This window comes from Schistocerca piceifrons, chromosome 1, assembly GCF_021461385.2.
Source record: "Schistocerca piceifrons isolate TAMUIC-IGC-003096 chromosome 1, iqSchPice1.1, whole genome shotgun sequence".
Classification (NCBI taxonomy): Eukaryota; Metazoa; Arthropoda; class Insecta; order Orthoptera; family Acrididae; genus Schistocerca; species Schistocerca piceifrons.
The window spans coordinates 44,733,955-44,760,331 of record NC_060138.1 but is presented as its reverse complement, the minus strand read 5'-3'; the positions used below and the strand labels follow the sequence as shown (position 1 = coordinate 44,760,331).

At 42.7% G+C, this 26,377-nt stretch overlaps 1 protein-coding gene and 1 non-coding gene across 2 annotated transcripts in view; one reads left to right on the top strand and one right to left on the bottom strand.

Moving 5' to 3' along the window:
* The window catches only part of LOC124803496 (calsenilin), a 198,757-nt gene that overhangs the window by 136,862 nt on the left and 35,518 nt on the right, over window positions 1-26,377 (top strand). The window contains exon 4 of the mRNA XM_047264677.1: window positions 8,775-8,885. Within this exon, the coding sequence (XP_047120633.1) occupies window positions 8,775-8,885 (111 nt within the window). The remainder of the gene's footprint in view (window positions 1-8,774; window positions 8,886-26,377) is intronic.
* Trnas-cga lies at window positions 16,592-16,666 on the bottom strand. Its single transcript has one exon. It is a non-coding gene; the product is annotated as a tRNA-Ser (tRNA).

Below are 26,377 nucleotides of genomic sequence, written 5' to 3'. Positions count from 1 at the left end.
TGCATCACCAACAGCGCACCTTAAGTCTTTGCACAGTGACTCAGTAACACGTACCTTGAGTTCGTTCTAGGTTTTGCATCCTGAATTGCGTATAATATTTATCGGTTCAGACAGTAGCTGTCATAGTATAAATTGAGGCCGGAATATGTATTTGGTGGTTCGAAATACCCCAATGAGATTCGCTTATCGACGGAAAAACGTGAGAGTTGGAAAGATATCCTTCAAGTGGAAGAACCTGTTTGACAAAAGCCATATATGTTCGTGATGTACTGCTACAGGTTTCCGGATTTCAATGAACTGTTGCACACGTTAACAGGTGTTACACTTTAGTATCTCACTCTCTTAGGGATAAACATCATTGTTTAGGTCAATCACGCTATCGCTGGATTATATAAGGAAAAAATAATAATGATATTTTTGATATCGTGCACTGACATTATATACTGTCTGGGTATGGATCTGTCAGCTGATTTTTGGTGGTGGTGGGGTGGGGGGGGGGGGGGGGGGTGGGGGGGGGGGAAGAGTGGTAATAAAAAGAAAAGTGTTTGATTGTGGTTCGGGCATGACTCTCATTTCAGTTAAAAATTATCTAATTGGTCTCTGCAATTATTTCGCTTTATATTTCTAAGACCATAGTCTTCATCATCGATTTGACATCAACTGCACGATAAATGCCTTACCCACATTTCTCGATGTAAATCAGTTTTCCGTTATGCATACCAATGCTCTTTCCGTATGTTTTCTAATGCCGTGTAGCACCTTCCATTACGAAGACATCTAGGTTTTTTGCCTCATCTCTTAGAATCCAACAACACTTCTTCGGCGCCTAAAACGCACATTCGTCTGACTACATTTCTCGTCTACCTGCTTTCTAGTTTATCCTGTGATCCACTGACTTGTTTTGCTGTTCTCGTATCACTTCCCATCATGCAATCTCGAATACCCGTCTGCAGCCCTCTGTTTTTGAATGATTTCGGCATTTCCACTCCTTTTAAGAAAAATTTTAAGTTTCTTCTTCGAGACTTTTTGGTCTAGTGTTAAAATCTTATACTGCCATTCCAGTAATGGTAATCAGCCCTTATCACCATGGAAACACCCATGCTGTTTTCCTAATTTGGACGAAAATACCTATGTTATAAGATCAAGCATATTATCAGACAGCGAAAGTCGTACCGTAATATAATTTCTTGGACTACGTGAATACCACAAACTGAAGATAAATTTTGATAAAATATAAGCGGTAAAATTTAGGTGATAGGTTGGAACGAGTATCGATCATTGTCAGGAAAGCCCCAAGGAAAAAATCCGACTCCAATTAACATAACTGTATGGTGCTAAACTAGATTTTCCACTTTGGCAGCAATGAACGAAAGCAAAAGCGCGGAACCGAGTGAATTTGGACCTTACATTGCTCGACCCAAAACGAATACGAAAAAGGTTGTTAGAAGCAAGCAGCGCTAACTGCCTCATGAACTCATTGCTCCTTAATTCAGTAATAAAAAGATCAGTAGAATTGTACGAATTTTAACTAAATATTGATTATCCTTCATTATTTAAAAAATATGAGCTACTTTTTTAATTTACAGTTTAATTGGGTGTTACACTTTGAGGTGTGTATTTTCTGACGTCTGACTTCACACAGAGAGAAAGGTGTGAGAAGGCTAGTGAACTACTGACGTAGATTCAGATCTAAAGCCAACGTTCGTAGTTGACCTTGTGTTTCTGCTAAGGACATAGAAACGAGATGTGACAGTTTTTAGCGGAATCCCTACAAGCTGGTGACTGACTAGAGTAGGGGTACTGAGAATACCCGAAATTACTGTCTGGAGATGTTGCTTAGGTCGTTGTACTTCATAGTACGTAAGCTGTTATTCATGTAGTTATGGACAAGAGTCATATATGATGAGTCAAATTTTGTGCGCATATAAATTAAAAAACAGAAGACATATTAGCTGAAAGACTAGTAAATTTTTGATGAAACTGTAATATATTTCAGTATCGTGGTGAAGAGGTTCGAGATTCGTTCCTAGGAAGCCAGAAACCGTGCGTACGTAAGGAGTCTCGGCGTAGACCTTAAAATTCAAAGTTTTTTTTTTTGAGGGACGTTGCACAGAAAGTTACAGGTCTAGTCGTCTGTTACAAAACTTTTACAAAGAAGAAGGAAATGTGTTGCACTACACACATCTCTGACACCTTAATAAAGTGGTTGTAACCCGACCTAAATCATGACTATGCTAATCTCTCCCTACCGTTGGAGGGCGCTCTACAAATTTGACAGGAATGTTCGAAGGCTTTTACATCTTCTTCGCATGAGTGCAGAGGATGATAACAGCCTTTTCCCTTGTCACCGTAGTCTCAAGATTCTACACAATGAGACTTCTGCGTCTGGAAATTTGTTACAAACAGCCTTACGTTTTATTACTGGCTAGAAACGTTCATCAATGCAGCGAACGGAGAGCACTTTCAGTGCAGGCCATTCAGGCTAACTTAAGCAACGAATGATTTAGATTAGCATGGCACAGGGATCACGTACTGAAGGAACGTATATCTGTAAATCACACATCTGTATGTTAGAGAGTTGACCATGCTGCCATTCTGATCGTAAGAGATAATTTGTTACATTACAAAACAAAACTTGTGTTTACCCTTTGTTATAAGTCACGATAATGTCTTCTTCATCTTCTTACTCGTTTTCTCCCTCCTCCTCCTTCGTCTTCTGCTTCTTCATATTCTTCTCATTTTTCACCCTTGAGAATAATTTAATTCTTCGGATTTAGAAATTCCACTTCTCGCGATGTCTAGCATTTGGACGAGAGTTATTTTCATGATCACAGTGAAGACTTCCTGCCATCTAGGTTTCAGCCTCCCTAGCTGTTGTTTGTCATTAGTTTGCAGCTTGTCTACCCAGCGGCGTCGCACAGTTTTTCATAGACTGCGCTCGTAATCGGGAAGAGAGGGTTTCAAAACCGCATAGCATTATCCTGGTATATACAGTCGTTGTTCACTTGTGGGGAATATAGGGATGGTTTATTCGGCAAGCGTTCTCTCTTTAATTAAAAGAGCGCTTCTCCGGTGGCCTAGTTATCGGCGAGATTTTGAATTCCTGTTGTTTCTTTCCTCTCCAGAAGATGGTACGCAATTTTTATCCACAGTCGGAGGCCCTCGTTTTTTCTAAGAGTGTGAGATACGCCTACTCACTATCAGATACTGTCGCCGCAATTAACTGATGGAGAAGTTTTGCTGGCATGCACAAGATATCTGTCAAACGACTTAAAAGGAGAGATGCTCAGACCGGTCTCAGGGTAGGTGTCCAAAACACAAACATTTCACATAAACAGGGACTTTGAAACGGTGACAACTGGCTGTCCTATTCTAACATATTCATACAAAATTGAGACAGAAGAAATGGCGCGTGTAATATTAGGCACAAGCAGTGCAAAACAATAGAAAGGTCAGTTGAGTAGATTTTCTAAACAACTAAGATGACACCCATAAAATTCTTAAACTACACAAAAATGTCAGCCAACGGCATTGACATGTTATTGTAGCTCTTTAAATACCTACTACCGGTAGGAATATCATTCTTGAAAGTATTTCAGGTATTATAAAAGCCGTTTCCCTACTTTCCACTTTAACCGGTGACTTGATAAGAAACTATGACCAGGTTTTTATATCCTGAAATAATACATCTTCATATAACATCTGACACACATGGGAAGAAACGCAATATGACTAACTTTCATGGTGACAAGAGCTTTCCAATGCACAACGGAATAATAAAAGGTGAGGGTTTAACAACAGTTAACCAAGACGACACTGAAACTATAATTTTTGCAACAAACCTCATGTACATACTCACTATTCATGTGCAAGAATAGCATCTTATTGATGTAGTTCGTGCTATGCAAATGGTTTTGCTTTCTATAGCCTACATCACCAAGTGTACTGGAGCTACGTGAGCTAGTGTGGTTGTAGAAATCATCTCGATATCTTCATCCTCGTTCGTATCGCTAAGTTAAACAGCGTCATAAAGTTATCTCTGTTGCAGAAAACTTTTTGAAATAAACGTCTCATTTCTGCTTAAGGCAGCTAATTCACTCACGACTTTATATACGGTTAAAGTGAATGTAGGACATTCGGGAAAAGTAATTCTTAAGTGAACACGTGGAAAATTAATTTTAACACAGACCAGGGGGAATGAGAATAAGCTCGAGAGAATCCCAGATTACATTCTTACTTAATATAATATTCAATAATTGAATCAAGATGTCATATTTCATTTACAAAGCCAATTTAACACATCGTGTGCCTTTACATTATCGTTCACATGCCATAGGCGAAAGATCATCGCAGATTAGCATGTATGCCCCAAAATGTTATTTTATGTGTCGAAAAGCAATGAGTTCCTACGTTTTCTGAAAAGTTGATTGTGTGCACGAAGATCTGACATTCCCCACTTAATACTCGAGTGCAAAATGTATGGCACAAACATATCTTCTGATCTATAATATGGAAACCACATAACGTGCAATCACGAAAATTCAGCGCAAGCTTGCGAACCAGCAGCCATCTCCCCATGAGCCAGAACGAAGCCAACTGAGTACGCCCAATGCGTTATCATAATAAAAAGCGTCTGTACTGCTTGGTAGAATCGACTCATTAACATCACGGCAGCAAGGTGAAGGCGAGACTGTGGCTTTGCTTGCTGGCCAAAGAGCTTAGCGAACTGATTCTGCTGCCAAGGTTCTCTGTTGGTTGAGTCCCGTCAATGCTCGGACGACTTCGTAAGCCTCGCGCAGAGATAAAACGAAGTGCCTCAACTTCCCAACCCTGGTAATGACGTACAAAATTGGTGCCGAATAGCCCCAAATACCGTTGGGTAAGTTCCCTTGTTGATGGACTAGTCACGGCGCACATACCTTGATGTCAGAGAGGCCAAAGATTGTAAGGTTCAAATGGCTCTGTGCACTATGGGACTCAACTGCTGAGGTCATTAGTCCCCTAGAACTTAGAACTAGTTAAACCTAACTAACCTAAGGACATCACACACATCCATGCCCGAGGCAGGATTCGAACCTGCGGCCGTAGCGGTCTCGCGGTTCCAGACTGCAGCGCCAGAACCGCGCGGCCACTTCGGCCGACAAAGATTGTAAGCCTACGATACAGTAATAATGAATTTCATTAGCTGTTCAAGTTTCGCAAGCTGCTACATTTACATCTGTTGTTCAATACGGAGTCCCCCTGCGTCAATGCAGCTATGGCGTCGTCGCACGAAGTTCTGTCATACCAGTTGTAACATCCCGGTGTCGTTTCAGCACTATTCGAGGCAGTGAGAATTCTTACCAGGTTATCCTGATCAGTCTCGACAGGCGTTTCGTACTCAACACTTTTCACATGGTCCCAAAGAAACAATCAAGTGGGCTGAGAACAGGTGAGCGTGCTGGCCACGAAAAAGGACCTCCTCTGCCTCTCCACGTTTCAGGGAATGTCTGATGTGGGCTCCATCATGTCGGAATCATATCCGTTGATGAATAACAAGTGAGATATGTTCCAGGACTCTGAGCAAAAACAGTTCCGGTACATGTATTCCACTATCAAAGGTATCAGAACGATTTTTGCTTATAACTTTCGACTTGGTGTCATTTACCTCAAATTGAAACATTTACCCTTCTCCATCGTCCCTAAAAGTTTGTAGCATCATCATGGACTCATGCTGTATAATGTAGTCAGATCAGGATTAGCTTTGACCGTCAACGCCTTGTTCCATTTCTTCCTTAATAATGTCCGATAGCCTGTGCAACCGTGTTTCCATCTTTGTTCTCTTTACTTTCAGTTTTATGCTGTTTACAGTGTGTTATGGTTCCCTTCATTTCCGGACTCTTCTAGGGTATCGCCTTATTTTTGGTTTCTTATTCTTCATTTCCGTTAACGTTTGAGGATCCATCCTTCGTATGTGTTCAGTGCATCTTCTCTTAGTTTCTTATAACTTTTCTTCTACGGTGTACATGATTGTTTCATTTCTGATATCAATATTTATGAGTATATCTGTTCTTTTACAACACACGACACTTCAGGAAACGGCGTTCTGGTCAATGATCTCTTGTTTAGCATCCACGATTCACTTCCATATAATAATGTTGGAAGAACAAGAGACTTATAAAAATTTAATAACTTATCTTTCTGAGTTTTACTTCCAAATATCTGCTGCTTCTTCCGAAAATGTTACTGTGGTGTGCTTACTGTAAGACCTTCGGTACACACACCATCAGATTATTTGACTTGTCGCTCTAGCGAAGTAGGCGAGTGTCAGCAATATGTCTCGTGGTCTTATCGTGGCGTGTTTATCTTCTGCCGTTAGGTCAGACGATAGAAATGCCACTTGCACGCTTAGAGTAGCAGATTGACGGTGACCAACTTTAAACAGAACTTGATTAATTTTCAGACACATTTATTAAAATAATAACAAGCGTAAAAATAACTTAACTTGGTTCTGGATGCTATTTACAATTGACAATCTGAAGTTGCTTCGGTCTTGGTACGTTAATCTTGTTCTCAAATATCTCTGATACTTGACAAAGTGTCGATATATTTATCTTCATGGCTATGTACAAGAATATGGTAATCTTATTAGGCGCAGACTGAAACTTGACTATAGACTGGTACAGACTAATGCAGACTGGTACAGACTGATGCAGACAAATGCAGACTGACTAATCGGAGGTCTGTACACTCGTTATAATACCTCGCGCGTTCGGGTATCACTGCGCGAGTGTGATCCGCGAGGAGAAAAGGTTCTACGTTAGCAGCAATCTCATTGGCTGCGTGACAAATTAATACGCGGATCGGCGGAAGCAGAATTTGGTCCTTCTCTATGACAGCGCCATCTCGTAGAGCGGAGACGGACGAGCGCTGCGCCTGCGCTGTTGGGCTTAGCGGGGCGCGCTCCGGTGGAAAAGTTGTGTACGCGCTGACTACGCGGAACAGTTTCTAAACACATTCACTTTGTTTGGCATTTCCTTGTCGCAATTATACGTTACATGACAGCCATAATGCTTGACGTCCCGGTGTTGAAGCATGTTTCGTTCAGTGCATGAAACAACTTTGCCGGTCACTTTCTTTCCTGGATATCAATGTAAAGCATAAAGAAGTATTTTTAATACTGAGATACCATTCATCTGAACCTTAGTATTTACGTGAAAAGTCCATCTGAAAATAGCATCGTCGATTCGGATATTAAATAGAGCAGAAGGTAAACTGAATCGTAGTCTCTTTGCTTTGTTTCTTGTGACTAACCCAGTCAGTTTTAAAGGTCCTGCAGAAATAGTGTGCTTTCATAGAAATTCTGAATATCAGATATCAGGCCTAATGGGTATACTTTATCTTTCTGTAGATGTTATCTTTATGTACGATAACGGTGGAAGCTGCAGAAATCAATTAAAATTTGTTCCACAGCCAGGACTTGAACCAGAGTCTCTTGCTTACTAACCTACGTGGAGACTCAAATGTTTAGAGGAAAATTCTATCATAACATCTATAGATGATCACCCTCCAGGGTAGCTGAGAGCGCTAACGCTGTGCTTCCTGGACTCGGGTAGGCGCGCCAGCCCCAGATCTAATCCGCCTGGATGTGGTTTTTACGCGGTTTTCCACATCCCACTAGGTGAATATTGGGCCAGCCCCCATTTTCCGCCTCAGTTACACGGCTCGCAGACATCTGAACACATTCGCACTATTCCATGGACGCAGACAGTTGGGGTACACTGATTCCTTCCTGGGAGTTACGGGGTGGCGACAGGAAGGGCGTCCGGCCACCCCTTAACATTAACGTGCCACATCCGATTAACCGGCAGACCCCGCCAGTCGGGATAAATGCTTGGAAAGAGAGAACATCTATAGATCATCTGCACACGAGTGACAGGATTTCCGCGTTATGTGCAACGCTGGGTTGCTATTCCAATGTTGGAGAACCTCGGCAATAGTGACGATCTAAAAAGGAGAAAATAAGCTGAAGATTTGAAGTTTGTGTTGTGGAGGGTATTGGACTTGTGTAGTCCGTGTAGGAATGTTAGATATAGCGCTGCAGTGGTGTAATGGTTGGAATTCCTGCCTAGTTAGCAAGATCCTGATAGTGGCACAAATTTTTACTCATTTCTTCAGCTTCCATCATTGCCTTTATAATTCATTAGGCCCAACAATTTTTTCACCTAAAGTTATATCTTCATTATCCCTTGCAATTTCCTTTCTACTAAAATTATATCGTAATATCCTTGTAAACATTATATCTTTATATTCTCTTTAAACATTGTATTTCTTTCTCTGATAAGCTACTTCAGCTATTTGCTGCACAAACTCTCTTGATTACTTACAGATTACGCTAGCATTCACGAGAGAAAAAACTGCAGTTTCACACTAATACAAAATGAGTTGTGTTCATACTTCAGGTAGCGTAGGCTACTTCAGTTAGGTAGTGTTACACCATGACACCCTAACCACCCTCCGGACAGAGGTAGCCAGCCCTCTCGACTGCCGGAAGCTTAGTGGCTGCGCTGTACTGTGTCCAAAGTAAGTTTGTTATTGACTTAATGGCGAGTCGTGTGGTGGGAGCCAGCCGCCAGCCAGTGGCAATTCTCTCTCGAAACCTGGAGCCTCGTCAAGCGTGGCTGGTTGCGTGTCGGCATCACTTCCCCCGCCATTGCGTCCTGTCTGTCACAAAATTACTTCAGACTAGGTGTAGCAACCAGGCTGGACACTGAGCAGTGCGTCGGCTGTTGCAGGTGGAGGACGAGAGAAAGGCGCGCGAGCAGGTCGACAGGGTGTTCAAGAAGCTCGACCTCAACCAGGACGGCGTCATCACCATCGAGGAGTTCATCGAGTCCTGCCTCAAGGTCAGTTGGCGCGCATTGCTTTCCTTACCCAAACAAATACTGAAAAATTGAAGCACACCGCAGCTATGTTGAAAGTCTTCATCTGTATTTAGATGTTTCCGACAGTGTTGGAGGTCGTCTGTACACCGAAGTGCAGCCCGAATACATGGAAGGGCGGTTGTGCACGGTCCAGTCGCATTAATGTGACAACTTGTCAAAAGCCTGAATAACCATCTTTCGTAGTGCGGACGTGCAGGAAGAGAATCAGTGAGATTTTGGAAGGTATCGACAGGAATGTGGTGCCACGCCGCCTCCAGTGCTGTGAACATGTGCGCTAGTTTTCTTGCTTGAAGACATATGGCACCAACAACTAACATATCCAGCTACTTCCTGTCTGCGTCCTCATGGCCCAGATTTCGGCACCATATAGTGTGACATTCCGGACCACACAATTCTTCAGCCCTTTCCCTAATGCCATTTCCATATCGTTGCAGAGAATTTTTAGAAAATGCCAAATATGCCATTGCTATTCTCCAGTTAATGTCATAGCCACGCCTCCAGTTGCTTTATATTTTACTTGCTAGGTAACTAAAATGTCTTACTTATTCCAAATTATATAAATCCAGCATCATTTTTACCTTTTCAGCTCCTTCTGTAATTAATTTTTGTTTTATTTACGTTTATTTTCAGTCCATAATACTTGTCAGTACTTTCGATCTCCTGTTCCATTTCGAGCAGTGCTTTTTTCTTCGTAGTAAGAACAACCATTTCGTCTGAGAGTATAAAACAGTGTGTACTTCGGCCATCAATTTTTACACTCTTATCTATCGGTAAACAATGCTCACACACTTTGTCTGACAAAAACAATGAAGCACTCGGAAAACATGGTCGGATGTCGGTGCAACTTCCCAACGGAATCAGTGCAAGCGTGTGGGCCAGAGGCGATGCAGCGTCCCGTCAATAAGTGGGCTAATACTGCCAGTTTGTTTGCAAATTTGACTACATTGGCGAGTATTTAAATTATGAGAGATGCATTTCTTTGCGACAGGTAGAGTGGCCACCACAGTGCATTCGTCTCAGGTATTGTTACTAGGTCCCTTAGGGTGCATAAAGGGCGTCAACAGCGTCATTTGTCGATTGAGGGCGCTGAAGAGCACAGAGGTGCCATCTACTCGTGTGAGGCAGCGTTATAACCACCTGATACCGTTTCAGAGGGGTCTCACTTTGGGTTTCTAATTGGCCGCTTGATCGAATGTGCAGTAACCAGATTTGTAGGGCTTTCGATGTGACAGTGTCCTGATACTGGAGTGCATGGAACGTGAGGGCGGGCATTCTCGCCGTCTAGGCTGCAGCTGACCACATCTCATTATCACAAGGGCCGATCGCCGGATTGTGCACCAAACACAAGCGAGTATTCGTCAGAGACAAGGGTGTGGTCAGGAGTTCCCGAGGGAAGTGTGAGAGGACCGCTGTTGTTCTTTATATACATAAATGATTTGACACGATATTGCAGAGCCTGTGTTATTCTGATAAGCAGGAAATCCGGGTTCGAGTCCCGCCCCGGTATTACTTTTCATTGTCGTCATTCCATTGTACAGATGACTACGGTCCTTATTCGCAACTGCGAATTCATTTGATAAATGATTTGGCGAAGGGGATGTGCAGTAATCTGCGACTATTTGCTGATGTTGTCGTGGTGTACGGTAAAGTGTCGAAGTTGAATGGCTATAGGAAGATACAACACGACTTAGACAATATTTCCAGTCAGTGTGATGAATGGCAGCGAGCCCTAAATGTGGAAAAATGTATGTTAATGCGGATGAGTAGGTAAAACATACCTGTACTGTTCGCATGCAGTATTACTAGCGTCCTGCCTTACACAGTCAAGTCGATTAAATATCTTGACGTAACATCGCAAAGCTGTATGAAATGGAATGAGCATGTGAGAACTGTGCTAGAGAAGGCGAATCGTCGACTTAGGTTTACTGGGAAAATTATAGGAAAGAGAGGTTCACCTGTAATGGAGATCGGATATACGATGCTGGTGCGACCTATTCTTGAGTTCTGCTGGAGTGTTTGCGATCCGAACCAGGTCGGAATGCAGGAGGACATCGAAGTAATTCGTTGGCGGGCTGCTAGATTTGTTGCCGGTAGGTTCGAACAACACTTAAGTGTTACGGAGATGCTTCGGGAATGCAGACAGAAATTCGTGTAAGGAAGGCGACATTCTTGACGAGAAACGCTATAGAGAAAATTTAGAGAAACGTCGTTTGAAGCTGACTGCCGAACGATTCTGTTGCCTCCAACATACATTGTACGTAACGACCACGAAAATAGGTACGAGAAATTAAGTTTCATACGGAGGCATATAGATACTCGTTTTTCCCTCGCTCTTTTTGCGAATGGATCAGGAAAGGAAATGACAGGTAGTGGTACTGCGTACGCTACGCCCCGCGCCGTACAGTGGCTTGCTCACGTCGTGGCGTGGCTGGAAGTGGTTGAGGGAATTCTGGCAGCACATTTGCAATAGTCGCTGCTTCCGACATATTTTCTGCGTTTTTTTTGCCGTTTTTCTCGGCATACAGTTGCAGATGACATGATGTATGCCGAGAAAAACCGCAGAAAATGAGCCGGAAGCAGCGACAATTGTAAACTCATGCGGTGATGTGTAGCAAATAAGATATTATGAAATTACTCGCAGAAACAATATTTGGAACAAAATAGTACACATCTAATAACGTTTTACAATGGTTTATAAGTATGCTATTTCTGCATGTTTTAGAATCAATGAACCCACTGATGATGATGATATTTTCATGCGCCGTCCGTTGTGGCCGAGCGGTTCTAGGCACTTCAGTCCGGAACCACGCTGCTGCTAGGTCACAGGTTCGAGTCCTGCCTCGGGCATGGATGTGTCTGATAACCTTAGGTTGGTTAGGTTTAAGTAGTTCTAAGTCTAGGGGACTCATGACCTCAGATGTTAAGTCCCATAGTGCTTAGAGTCATTTCAACTTTTTTGATATTTTAGCAGGAGCTAGTTTGCATAAATAAATAAACAAACAACAATAGTGACTTGCATCAAGGTGGACCCACAATCCCATGTTGTTGCGTTACCTCTCACACGGCAGTATCGCGCTTCCATTTTTCAACACGACAATACAGCTCCACACACGGGACGTGCCTCTTATGAGTCGCGTGTGTGTCGCTGTGGTTAGCATGTCCCTCTGTTCTGTTCCCGGAAGAAAATGTGTGTGACCAGTGCCGGCATGCAGGATGTCGCGACCAGTTACGGCAGTTGTTGGCCAACTCTTCTCAGAAGAGGAAACAGTGGCTTTGTGACACAATTCCACCCGAATTAGTGCATGCACCCGGGGTAGATGCGGTGAAACGACGTACAGATACGTGGACCAATACTAAAGTTCTTTGTAAATTTGATTCGATGTGGTAACTACCTCTCAACCTGTGAAATTTCATTTTGTTCCTGCCTCCCTCTCTGTGTTCTACGCCTTTTTTTTTTAAGGTAGTGTACATGTATGGAAGCGCCTACGTTGTAGCCAATGACATTGGGTTTTACCTTTCCGTAGCTCCATTCTACTGGTATTCTCTCCAGTGTGTCTTTGAAGAGACTTTTCTTTTAGATATACTAAGTTTATAAGTCATATGTTTCTCCACTAGTTTTTCCTTCATTATATCCACTGTAACATAGAGCTTTTCCCGTTCACGTTGTCGACAACCGAAACTTTGTATCACAAATTACACGTTTGTTGAAACTTTCTGGCAGATTAAAACTGTGTGCCGGACCGAGACTCGGACTCGGGACCTTTGCCTTTCACGAGCTAGTGCTCTAACATCTGAGCCACCCAAGCACGACTCGCGACCAGTTCTCACAGCTTTACTTCTGTCACAACATCGTCTCCTACCGTCCAAACTTCACAGAAGCTCTTCGCAGAAGCTCAGATGTAGAGCAGTTGCCCGCGAAAGGGAAAGGTCCCGAGTTCGAGTCTCGGAACGGCACACAGTTTTAATCTGCCAGAAAGTTTCATATCAGCGCACACTACGCTACAGAGTGAAAATCTCATTCTATACGTAAGTTGTGTAAAATACCCAAGTTCTAAATCTCAGCAGGTTTCTCAGCTTGTACGCTGAACTATGCTTTCAAATGGGAACGCTTTCCCAAGGCTTGGTGCAAGCAAAAAAACGTAAAACGAAATAAAGAAAAAAGCTTGAATGCCCTCTTTTCTTGATTCATTTACATGTGATCCATCGATCGTTTTGTTTTTGATGAATCAGTCTTGCTCGATGAAGGAATTGTAATTTTCTTTCGTTCTTTTACTGATGGATCATTTAGTCACAGCCGTAAATCAAACGTGATCATTCAGAATTAGAGGTCGTTGTGTGATTTCTAGGAAGGCCATGAATCCCAGGTACAAGAGGAAGCATTTAACAGAACGGAATGCGCTACGTAATGCCAGTTCCCATAAAAGCTAGCAGCTAATGGGTCAGTAGCGTGTCACCACGCCTACACGCAAAGTACTCTACGCGTGACCCTGTTGCTTGTGTTAAAAAATGCAAGTGTCGTGCAGCAACTCGAGGCTTTTTATCGACTCTTAAACACGGGACGTCGCATTCCACGAATGTTACTGCTCAGGACTAACTTATACTGGGAACTACGTCCGGCACGGAGATTGGTGAAAAAAAATTAATGTTGAAGAACGTGACGCAAAGGTACCCGATTAAAACATTGTCCACATCAATCCCCCATATAGACAGCATTTCCAGCATGTAGCTTTCCTTCAGCATGCATTTTTGTACGAAGCGTCCAATACGTCCTCTTCAAACGATAACGTATAGGTGTAAGGGATGGTCTCCAAAATGAAGTAAACAGTCAGTTTACGTAAGTTGTACATTTGGCAGAGATAATCACTTTCAGACGGACACACACATGCATCGTGATGGCTGTCGACAAGGACAACAATTCATATTGTTCATGACTTTGCACCAAGTGTCCGGCGAAGCAGTCCCTCGGAACCATCGAGTATTTAAATATTATGAACTAGTTGGAAAGAGAATATTATATTACACAAGGAAACAATCAATTATTTTTACCAATTTTGAGCTTCTGTTTACATTACCTTGACATACTTCATGTATTGCACTTCCGTATGCTACTTTACTCAATTTATTTTGAAACATATTTATCCCTGAAACAGTGCAAACAATTTCTTGCAAGTCCCAAGGAGGACATGTCAATATTATGTGTCGCGCAGGTTAGCGAAACAGGTCTTGCAGAATTCGCTTTAGTTGTAATCTCCAGTTTATTTCTTCTCAGCCTCAGAATATTGATATTGTTCACCCCAGAAAGGTTCAGTATGGTACACGGTATTTCCGTTACCCACCTTCTGGCTCCTGTGGATACTGAGTAACTGCTACAGAGCTGATCACGACTACCAGTCTCACGCTTAACGTTGTTGCCATCATTGGTCGTGTAGACAACAATACAATTGCCTACATGCTTTAGTGAAACATGAACTAAGTGTCAGCAATGTGAGAAAAACAAAATGTACATAAATATCTTGGGTGTCGCTTGACTTCCGAGAGCACTAGTTTAGTCATGAAAGTACCTCAGAGGTTTTGCAGACGATGCCATAATCTGTAATAGATTATTATGTGAAAAAATCTGCACAAGTATTTAGTCATATCTTGATAACAGTTCAAGGTGGTGAGAAGATTGCCATCTTGGTTTAAATGTACAAAAATGTGCTATTTTGCATTTCACAAAACGTAAAATCGTGGCACCCTCTGAGTAGAAAATCAATGAGTGACAACTGGCAACATTCACCTCATACGTGTGGCTTGTGTGGAATAATTTGTGGAGGTATGAAATGGGACCATCTCACAGATTCAGTCCTAAGTAAAGTTGGTAGCACACTTCTGTTCATTCGCAGAATACTTAGTCTACGAAAGAGATTGTTTACTATTTTAAACACTTGTATCACCCATTCAACGATATTGCTGAAGCGTATGGGATCCATACCAAATGTTTTTTGAGGACTAACAGGGGATATTGAACAAGAACAAAGAATGGAAGCACGAATGGTCACAGGTCTGTTTGACACGCAGCTAAGCTACACGGAAGTGCTGAGCAACCGCAAAGAGACAAGCCATACTCCAACAATACCATGAAAGCCTACTTACAAATTTTCTAGAAACAGTATTAATTGAAGAATCTGGAGGTATATTGCAGCCTTCGATATATAGTTTCCGTAGAGACTGCAGACACAGAATTAGGGTAACTAAATCGCGGTAAGAGATATGTAAGCCGTCATTCTTCCCATCCTCCATACCTCAACAAAGAGGCAAAAGATTATTCCAAGTGGTACAATGGGTAATACCCTCTTCCATGCGTCTTAGAGTCTTTTTCAGTCTATGGATGTAAATACATTACTGATACATCGAAAAGACTCTGCTTCCTACAAGGATACGCAAAAAACTGCAACAGATTTGGGATGTTTTGAAATCCGTCTTATGCAAACACTATTTATTTCTTTTTTTCATCTAGACATGTTTCGACACCTTTGTGTCATCTACTGCGGGTCAAATTTATTTCTGTAAATTATGACATAAAGTATATAATCAGTAGTATATCGTAAGCCTAAAAATCATAATATGTGCATTTCCTTTGGTTTGTTTCGATTGCTCACCAGAAAATTGGATTTCTAATGAAACTGCGTTATTGTAAATGAGCTCTGTGCCCCTTTTTGTCGTTTTTTTATAGCATGTCATCTGCAAAGTTGTCATGAAGAAAATTTTTGTGCTTTTCTCAAGTACAATTTCGTGGTTAGTGGTTCTGCACAGTAGGTCACTGTACTTACATTTTCCGTCCTTTTGTGTATCTCTGTTCGGATCTCACTTTTTACTGCTTTTAAGCACACTGTTTGCACACTGTTATATACAAAACGTTTCGCCCACAAGTTTACTTCACACGTATTTTCCAAAAAGAACGTGACAAAACGTGATTTGAGCACAGTCAGAGAAGGAGGAGATGAGTGCTTAACGTCCCGTCGACAGTGAGGTCGTTAGACATGGAGCACAAGCACGTATTTCAGAGGAGCCACCCTAAGATTTGTCTTAAGCGATTTAGGAAAATCACGGAAAACCTAAATCAGAATGGCCGGACGTGGGTTTGAAGCGGCGTCCTCTCGAATGCGAGACCAGTGTGCTAACCACTGAACTGCCCCCCTCGGTCTGAGCAAATTTTGAACGTTTTGTGAAAACTATTGTGGTGTTTCTGTTGGCGCGGAGAAAGGGTGGGACGAATGTACTTTTTCTGATGGTGTGTGTGTGTGTGTAAAATGAGAGAGAGGGATTGGGGGCGAGACAGGGAGAGAGAGAGAGAGAGAGAGAGAGAGAGAGAGAGAGCTGGAAAGGGGGCAGTGAGGGGATTGAGAAAACGAATGTTTTTATATTTGAAAATGTTCGATTATTATGTTCTACGTGGGGAAGTGTCTTTGTATAGTTCCCTGAGTGTTCCAGACTGTGTTTCGTTGCACACTGTTGAATTTTCATTCAAGAATTTATCTCCTTCTATCATTGCTTTTTGTATGTTTTTGACAGAGACTATTGCTTTCTCTGAGGATCTGAAATCAGTCTCAGTGTTTCTAGAATGAAATTTTCACTCTACAGCGGAGTGTGCGTTGATATGAAATTTCCTGGCAGATTAAAACTGTGTGCCGGGCCGAGACTCGAACTCGGGACCTTTGCCTTTCGCGGGCAAGTGCTCTACCGACTGAGCTACCCAAGCACGACTCACGCCCCGTCCTCACAGCTTTACTTTTGCCAGTACCTCGTCTCCTACCTTCCTGTGAGGATGTGGCGTGAGTCGTGCTTGGGTAGCTCAGTCGGTAGAGCACTTGCCCGCGAAAGGCAAAGGTCCCGCGTTCGAGTCTCGGCCCGGCACACAGTTTTAATCTGCCAGGAAGTTTCAGTCTCAGTGTTGTTTGGGTGGTGGTGTACTGTCAGTTTTTAGGGCTCTGAGGTGTTTATCTCGTTTTGAACTTGACCTGTGCAGACAGGTTAGCATGAACTAGACGTTAGCTGACAGACTCTAGTTTTGGAGAATTTGTCTATGGATGTGTTCTCAGTATTGACTGTTATTTTTATTTACACGTCAAGTTCTGTTGGACCTAGTTGAGAAGCAAATCTCCAAGCTCATGGAACGTGTCAGTACATGAAATTACAACAGATAAAAATAATATATTTATGAACCCGAAAAAAGTCAAGCCATAAGTTTAAGTAAACGCAATCAAAAATACAACAAGAACCAGCTTAACTTTTCAAGGAACTGCTCGACAAAAAATCGTTCAAATGGCTCTAAGCCCTATGTGACGTTATATCTGAGGTCATCAGTCCCCTACTCTTAGAACTACTTAAACCTAACTAACCTAAGGAGATCACACAGATCCATGCCCGAGGCAGGATTCGAACCTGCGACCGTAGCAGTAGCGCAGTTCCGGACTGAAGCGCCTAGAACCGCTCGGCCACAGCGGCCGGCATTAAACTCCTCGGCAGAATAGATGGAGTGACCCATGAGGAAACTCTTCAGTTTCGATTTCAAAGCGCGCGGTTTACTGCTAAGAATTTTGAATTCTATTGGTAGCTTATTGAAAATTGATGCAGCAGTATACTGCACACCTTTCTGTACAAGAGTTAAGGCAGTACGATCCAACTGCAGGTTTGATTTCTGCCGAGTATTAACTGATTGAAAGCTGCTTATTATTGGAAATAAGCTGATATTGTAATCAAGAAATGACAGTAAGGAATATACATATTGAGAAGCCAGAGTCAAAATACCTAGACTCGTAAACAGGGTTCGACAGGAGGTCCGAGAACTTACACCACTTACTGCCCGAACCACCCGTTTCTGAGCCAAAAATATCCTTTTAGAATGGGAAGAGTTACCCCAAAACATAATACCACATGACATAAGCGAATGAAAATAAGCAAAGTGTACTAATTTTCGTGTCGAACGATCACTCACTTCTGACACCGTTCGAAAAGTAGAAAAATGGCAGCATTAAGTCGTTGAACAAGGTCCTGAACGTGGGCTTTCCACGACAACTTACTATCTGAATACCTAGAAATTTGAACAGTTCAGTTTCACTAATCATATGCCTATTCTGTGAAATTAAAACGTCAGGTTTTTGTGAATTGTGTATTAGAAACTGTAAGAACTGAGTCTTACTGTGATTTAGCGTTAGTTTATTTTCTACAAGCCATGAACTTACGTTATGAAACCGAGCTAATGTTATATCCAACATCCTTTACAACCAAGCTAGTGTCATGAGCAAACAGAAATATTTTAAAGTTATCCGTAATACTAGAGGGAATATCATTCACATAAATAAGGAACAGGAGTGGTCCCAACACAGATACCTGTGGCACCCCCCACTTGACTGTACCCCTCTCAGACCCCACATCACAGCCGTTATCAACATTGTGAATAATGACCTTTTGCGGCCTGTTTCTAAAGTAAGAGGTAACCGATTGTGAGCTACTCCGCGTATTCCGTAATGGTCCAACTTCTGGAGCAATATTTTGTTTTCAACACAATCAAACGCCTTAGTTAAATCAAAAAATATACCTAGCGTTCGAAACCTTTTGTTTAACCCACCCAGTACCTCACAGAGAAAAGAGAATATAGCATTTTCAGTTGTTAAACGACTTCTAAAGCCGAACTGTACATTTGATAGCAAATCGTATGATATAAAATGATCAATTATCCTTACATACACAACCTTTTCAATAACTTTAGCAAACACTGATGGCATAGAAATAGGCCTAAAATTTTCTACATTATCCCTTTATCCCTTTTTATAAAGCGGCTTTACAACTGAGTACTTTAATCGTTCAGGAAACTGACCATTCCATAAAGAAGAATTACAAATATGGCTAAGTTCAGGGCTAACATTTGCAGCTCCTCGTGTCTTCATGAAATTCCCCACTTTGTGGACATTTTGGTTGCTGTGGTGTTTGTAGTCGCCCTCAACTCTCCCCAAGTCTAAGCCAGTGGCGCGTATCCCCTACAGGTGGCAAAACGTGGCCAAGTAGTGCTGTAGGTAGTGGAGCGGCATTGTTTTCTGGGCCATTGGTACCAGGCTATCGGGACTATAGAGTGTCCCTCCTACTAAGCTCCAAAATTGGTGCCCTGAGGTTTCCGACAGGCAACTTTCTCGCCCTCATTTGCAACATTGCGGTTTACTCAAATGAAAGTGATATCGATGGCACTCCACGTGCGACAACAACAAGAACAGGACGTTGGAGAAGGGAGGGGCACATTCAGTCGGGTGACTTGCTGCTTTAGCAGTATACATTTGAGTTAGCCTACAACTTTTCGAAGAGAGGCCGACAGAAACGAAGTGCTACAAGCAGTAACAGAGAATTCACCATGTGCATTGGGCTTCATTACATGATATGCGTCACCGAGCGAGGTGGCGCAGTGGTTAGCACACTAGACTTGCATTCGGGAGGACGACGGTTCAATCCCGCGTCCAGCCATCCTGATATAGGTTTTCCGTGATTTCCCTAAATCGCTCCAGGCAAATGTTGGGATGGTTCCTTTGAAAGGGCACGGCCGACTTCCATTCCTGTCCTTCCATAATCCGGTGGGACCGATGACCTCGTAGTTTGGTCTCTTCCCCGAAACAACGTAATCCCAAACCCGCGTCCGGCCACCCTGTTTTAGATTTTCAGCGATTTCCCTAAATAGCTTCAGACAAATGCCGGGATGGTTCATTTGAAAGGGCACGGCCGATTTCCTTCCCCGTCCTTCCCTAATCCGAGCTTGTGATCGCTGTCGACGCCACGTTTAACACTAGTATCCTTCTCCTCCTCCATCACTTGCGTCAACCTAACCACGCCATCCCTCGCCACGAACGGCGCGACTCAGAGTGTATGTCTTTGTACAGCAGACTCCGCCTCTTGTAATACACGCTTTCAGAACCCGCGGTGGCGCCGCGCGTTACGTCAGAGCACAGTGTATATTGGTCAGAGGCAGCGTCCGGCGGGCCAGTGGCTACAGGCCAGCGGCTACACAGTGCAGCTAAGCTTCACCCCTCCCCACCCCCCACCGACTGCCCAGGTGTTATAGCCGTAGCGGGGCGGATTACCCCACAGGCGAGGCTGGCTGGCTCTAACGCTGATTTACTGCCCGGCGCGCGCAAATCCGCGCTCACACACACACACACACACACACACACACACACACAGAAACTGGTCGCTTGGCAACGGCAGTTTTCCTGTGAGGTCAGCACAATCCATTCAGACCCTGCAGGTCTCGCATTTGCATCTACGTGTACACATCACGATAGCCTAACTGTGAACGGTCTACAATTTCATTCGATTAATTTCTCATGGATGAGGTTCACTCACATCCATGTAGAACTTTTTTAAGACATTATATTCACCGTTGAGTGCATAAAATTTTTATTTTTACAATTGCAATTTCGACCTTAAACCGGCAGTAGTGTGGTCTGGAATTCTTACGCTAATGGTGTGTGGGGTGTAATACAACACGTCGTTGTTTTTTTGCATATTTTGAATATTTTAACATTGAAATTAGTGGTTTAATAAACTATAAGTTATTATAATAATTGATATTATTGTATATTATTAATATACAGTGGCCCTAATAAAATTAGGTATTATCTACAAATTGTTAGTCACATACCTGTTACAAATATGCTCCCAATTTGTCATACATTCACTGACAAAAGTTTCTTGCAGTTACTCACAAACTGGTCAAAAACATCTCTAACTGGAGTCAATGTTTCTACTTCCTTCCTGACTGCTCGAGTATCTTGGTCATCAAAACGAGGAGATCGCAAGAGTAATCTGAATCCTTGGACGGACAGAGTAGCCAAAAAAATCTTTATCCCAGTTCCATCAAACGCCCAAAGGTGTTTCAAATTCGGTCTACATGCCTTGCAGGTTCCTACTAAATACAGGACACCGGCGCTGTCATTTCATGCTTCGTTATACGTTTTAGTACGTGTTCTTGTCAATGCTTCTCTCACTGATTCTCAATGAGCTTATATGTGAACATAACAATATGTTCACACATAACAGAGATGGAAACACGTTAATGGTGTCTGGCAATACCAGCGATGCCTGAAAAATGGGTAACAGTGTCGTGCTACTTTGTTCTAACATCACGTTGTGGAAATGTTTTCCTCCATTCACTCGTTCAAGCTTTCCCCAGATAATAACTATCACTGACCTCATCTTCATCGACATCTTCTCCTCCCTGCTGTCATGATGTGTCGAGATCTTCATCTCCATCATCGGAATCACCCCTCATTAAGCACGTGATTAATCTCTGCTCGCACTACGTCCCTCTCTGGCCCATAACAGTCGATTATAACAACTATTGCTATTGGTTATAAATAAGATATCATGTCTTATGTAAAATACGCAGAAAAACACAATGAAATTGCTGCCTCGACTTTTTCTTGTTACGGGAAAAGCTGAAACGTGTGTCAACAGAACCTCGCGAAGTCCTGTTCTCAACTTAAGTTATAAAAACACACTTGTACTACTCTACTGACATCTCGTAGCAGCTACCTGGAACCATAAAGCAGTGTGACATGCCATCTAGCAATTAACTATAGAAACTCGTCAGAAGGGGTGCACCACACCCCTAAACACAACTCCTGGGTTGAGGCCATTTTCAAGCGATATACGTCGGACAACTGCGCTTGAACTTGTGTCAAAGATTATCCTGCTCCGATATGTACATTTGTCATCGTCGTATCTGAGTCTTTCAAACGTAAGAATGCAGCAATGTTACGCTAGGAAGACGATGTGTACATCGTGAAAATGATATAAATTATATAAAATATTACAAATTCTGACGTCCTTAACACTAACCCCAACGAACCACTGCTCTTGAACTTGGCGCCAGCTGCCTCAGTTCATACGTATGCAGAGGATTCGTGTTAAGGATGTGAACATTTGTAATAAATTATGTAATTTACATCATTTTACACGACGTACGCAGCCTCGCGCACGCGTAATATTCCTGTTTGCTTACGATTAAAAGGCTCAAATACGACATGTGTGCATGTCGGACACGTCTAATGTTTGACATTTGAGGCACATTTGCCTGCAGTAGACTACTTGATAACGACTCTAAAGCTAAAATTGAAGCTGTGAAAATAAAAGCTTTGAACACTCAGGGGCAAATATAACATCTTTAAAAAAATTTACTCGAGTCAGACGCAGAATCAGACCTTGCTGTAGAGTATAGATGTGCTGTAGTTTAGCCGAGAATTGAAACATCAAACCATAAAATAAAGGGTGGCCCACAGGAAGTGCACACAGGCCTCTGATGAAGCGAAGAGTACTGGTTTACTTGCTACAAAAGCTGCAAAAATATTTCACACACTGCACGTGTCGACAGGGCACAAAATATTTAAAGTTTCAGCTCTGGCTAGTAACCAAACGTGAGAAAGTCTTAGAACAAAACTACTTAATATAATTTGGGATGCAACCTTCACACGTAAAACACAGTCGCTCTTAGTAGCCAGTTTACGAATGCATTTTTCACCATGACTTGGTACCGAAAATGTGTTCAGATTTTCTTTGGTTAGAATGCTCGCTCAATACTTTGTAAAGTTCACTTCGGACCATCAACTCTAAGTTACGATTCCACAGTACGCAACATGGAATTTGAGTTATTCGAAAAAAGTCAAAGTTCGCCCACAAAAAATCGGAATTTGTACAATCGTCTTTTACGTTTATTACGTAACACTTTCCTATATTTCGTAGACTTTTATTTGTTACTGGTAGCTCTAAAACAAAACTCAGATCGTCAGAAGAGCTGGGCACTGGGTCTTCCAGCCTTCAGAGAACAGTCCATCTTGCAGTTACAAATGCGCCCAAAAGCATTGTCTTATCTTTGGCTGAGTCCAAATACAGATTTCGACTGATGTATTCTCAAGCCCGCGTTTTCTGTCGCACACCGAGTACGTTAACATTTGTTTAGACGAACGTATTAAGAACAACTTTCGGAATCTCAGACAATAGCAGATTAATCCCCTCTTTAATGACTGATTACTGAAATATTCTTGTTTCCCAAAAACCGTATAGTGGCGTCTTATAATACACAAATCTCCCGCTTGTATGTGGCTGATTCGTGCGGTAAAGATCGACACTGAGGTGACAAAAATGGTTGCATAGGGTGATGCACATATGGTGATGGCGGCAGTATCGCGTACACAACGTATAGAAGGGCACCGCGTTGGCGGAGCCGTCATTTCTACTCGGATGATTTGAGTGAAAAGGTTTCCGATGTGATTACGGCCGCACTACGGGAATTAACAGACTTTGAACGGGTGATGTAGTTTAAATTATTCCATTTCGAAAATCGTTAGTGAATTCAGTATTGCAAGAGCCACAGTATCAAGAACGCGCCGAGAACATCAAATTTCGGGTATTACTTCTCACCATGGACAACGCAGGGCCAAGACCTTCACTTAACGACCAGGAGCAGCGGCGTTTGCGTAGAGTTATCAGTTCCAACAGACAAGCAACATTGTGTGAAATAACCGCAGAATCAATACGGGACGTCCGACACACTTACCCGTTCGAGCAGGGTGGCGGAATCTGGCGGTCATGGGGTGCGGCAGCAGACGACCGACGCGACTGCCTTTGCTGACAGCACGACATCGCCTGCAGCGCCTCTCTTGGGCTGGTGACCGTATCGCTTGGAACCTTGACGACTGGAAAACCGTGGCCTGGTCGGATGAGCCCCGATTTCAGTTGGTAACAGGTAATGGCAGGGTTCGACCGTGGTGCAGGCTCCACGAAGCCGTGGATCCAAGTTGTCAACAAGGCGCTGTGCAAGCCGGTGGTGGCTCCGTAATGGACATGGCGTGGACTGGGTCCTCTGTCAAACAGCTACTTAGGGACCTTTTGTGGCCATTCACGGACGTCTTGCTCGCAAAAACGATGGAATTTTTGTGGATGACATTGCGCCATGTCATCGAGTCACAATTGTTCGCGTTTGGTTTGAAGAACATACTGCACAGTTCGAGCGACTGATTTGGCCACCCAGATCGCCCGACACGAGCCCCATCGAACATTTATAGGACGTAATGGAGAGGTCACATAGTGCGCTAAATCCCGTACCTGCAGTACCTTCGCAATTATGGACTACTGCAGAGGCAACATGGCTAAATACTTCTGCAGGGAACTTCCAGCGACTTTGAGTCCACGCCACGTCGAGTTGCTACGCTACGCCGGGCGGAAAGAGGTCCGACATGACATTAGCACGTATCCCGTGACTTTTGTCATGCTTTCATACACCGAGATAAACTGAATATTCACATGCCACCTACATACCACATTTATTCCTTCATTCACTCAAGTAAGAAAATAAATGAATTTGCATTATTTTACGAGTGATATAACGTCAATAAAAATAAAAATTATTACGTGAAAACACTTTATACATAATTTTTTCCTTCTTACTGAAGAACTAGTTGTTTAAAATTCTTCCTCGAATGTTTAGCTTAAGAAGTTTTCATGGCGCTTCTACACTGGACTCGCAGTCGGGAGCACGACGGTTCAATCCCGCGTCCGGACATCCTGATTTAGGTTTTCCGTGATTTCCCTAAACCGCTCCAGGCAAATGCCGGGATGGTTCATTTGAAAGGGCACGGCCGACTTCCTTCCCCATCCTTCCCTAATCCGATGAGACCGATGACCTCGCTGTCTGGTCTCCTTCCCCAAACAACCCCATGGCGCTTCTGTGATATGGGAGTTCTAATTTCGATGGTTTGTGTGATTTTATTTATCATTAAACGTACTGTCATTAACTATTGACATAATAAACTATTGTACCAAGTTCTATGCCAAAGACAAGCTGAATTCATTATAATTTACGCAATGTGTCGTCGCCTGTACGGTAGCAACATCGTACGGCAAGAGCCGCATGTTGGCTCATGCGAGAACACAGCTGTCACGTTGAAGTTGTGACTCACACAGCTACTATACCACGATAAAAATAACAAAGTGGTTGACAACGAAGCACAGTTGAGCGTGGAATGGGGCGATGTCTGTTCTCCTGTGCGTAAGGTCGCAGTATGGCTTTTGCGGCAACAGCTGTGAGGTTCCATAGTGACCAGTTTCTCACGCTCCCTGCGAATGTACAGTACTGAATTCGCTTTGCAGTATCGTAATGTTTTTGTCGCTTAATCTACGCACTGCTCTGTACAAAATAATACTCGTATTCCTGTTATTGGCATCTCAGCAAAAGCAAAAAGAAGTATACTGCTTTTACAATTTATCAGAACGACTCACATTTAGTTTCCACATTCGATATGCAGTGGGTGCTAAAATGGATCTGAATACATCATGTAAATACAATAATTAACTATGTTAAAATAATATAAACTGCTTAAGTACATACCAATCACTATAGTGTACACGTCACATTTGTGCGACATAAGGTTTGTTGTGGAATTCCGTATACACCATTCAGTCAAAATATGAACACAAAACTACAAATTAGCGCAATGGGCTGGTGCCACTTAGTTCAGAGTCACCTTCTTCCTCAAGGCCGTCGTTATCTGTGCTCTGGTCCGTGGAAGAGTCAGTGGAATTGCTCAGGTATATAATAATATTTTCGATTTTATTTTCTGCACTCACTTTTCCATGCTTCTTCAATTACCATTTCTATGTGGCGTACAACATTACTCCACACGTCTGTCGTTATTTGTGGCACTGCTTCCATTAGCAGTTTTTGCATTTCTGCTGCAGTGAAGCTTTTTGTTATTTGTAGCTACGTAATGTTTGATCTGTTCTGAAATCGTTTCGATGCCGTTGAAGTCGCAGTGGCATGATGGAAGCCAAAGACCCTTGTCACCGTATTCTTCAGCCACCTCGTGAACAACATACCGTCGAAACTATGGCTTTTTCAAATTTTTCATCAGTTCCATGAGGACTGGCTTACACAAATCGTCCTGAGCTTTCAGACTGTGGCGTTTCAGTCATTCAACAGGCTTCTTTCGCCGCAATCGTCGGAGCTCTATGTTTAATAACGGAAAGGTATAGGGAGTTATCCCTTACAATGACAGATACCCGATTTAAGTTTTCCATTGAAGCACTTAAGACAACTATCGTACTTCATCTCCTCGTGGTAGTCGCTTGTTTTCCTCGATTTGTAAGTGAGGAGGAAGTTCGGTGCGAAACCAGACTTCGTTCCAGCAAGCAAGGCGATAATTCTTGCACCCTTCTCCTCGAGGATAGCATAACTTCCGCATACACTATCATTTGTCCAGTCTTTTCTGACTGAATGCACAGTTAATTGTTTATAGTTGAATGTTCTTTTCTCCTGTAATGTCCATATAGGTGCGACGAGCAGAATCTCGTTGAAATAAGTCCGTTACTCGTCCTTTTGTTGTTAGCTTACAACGGGAATCAGCCATAAGTCACTCTCTGATAAAGTCGAAACT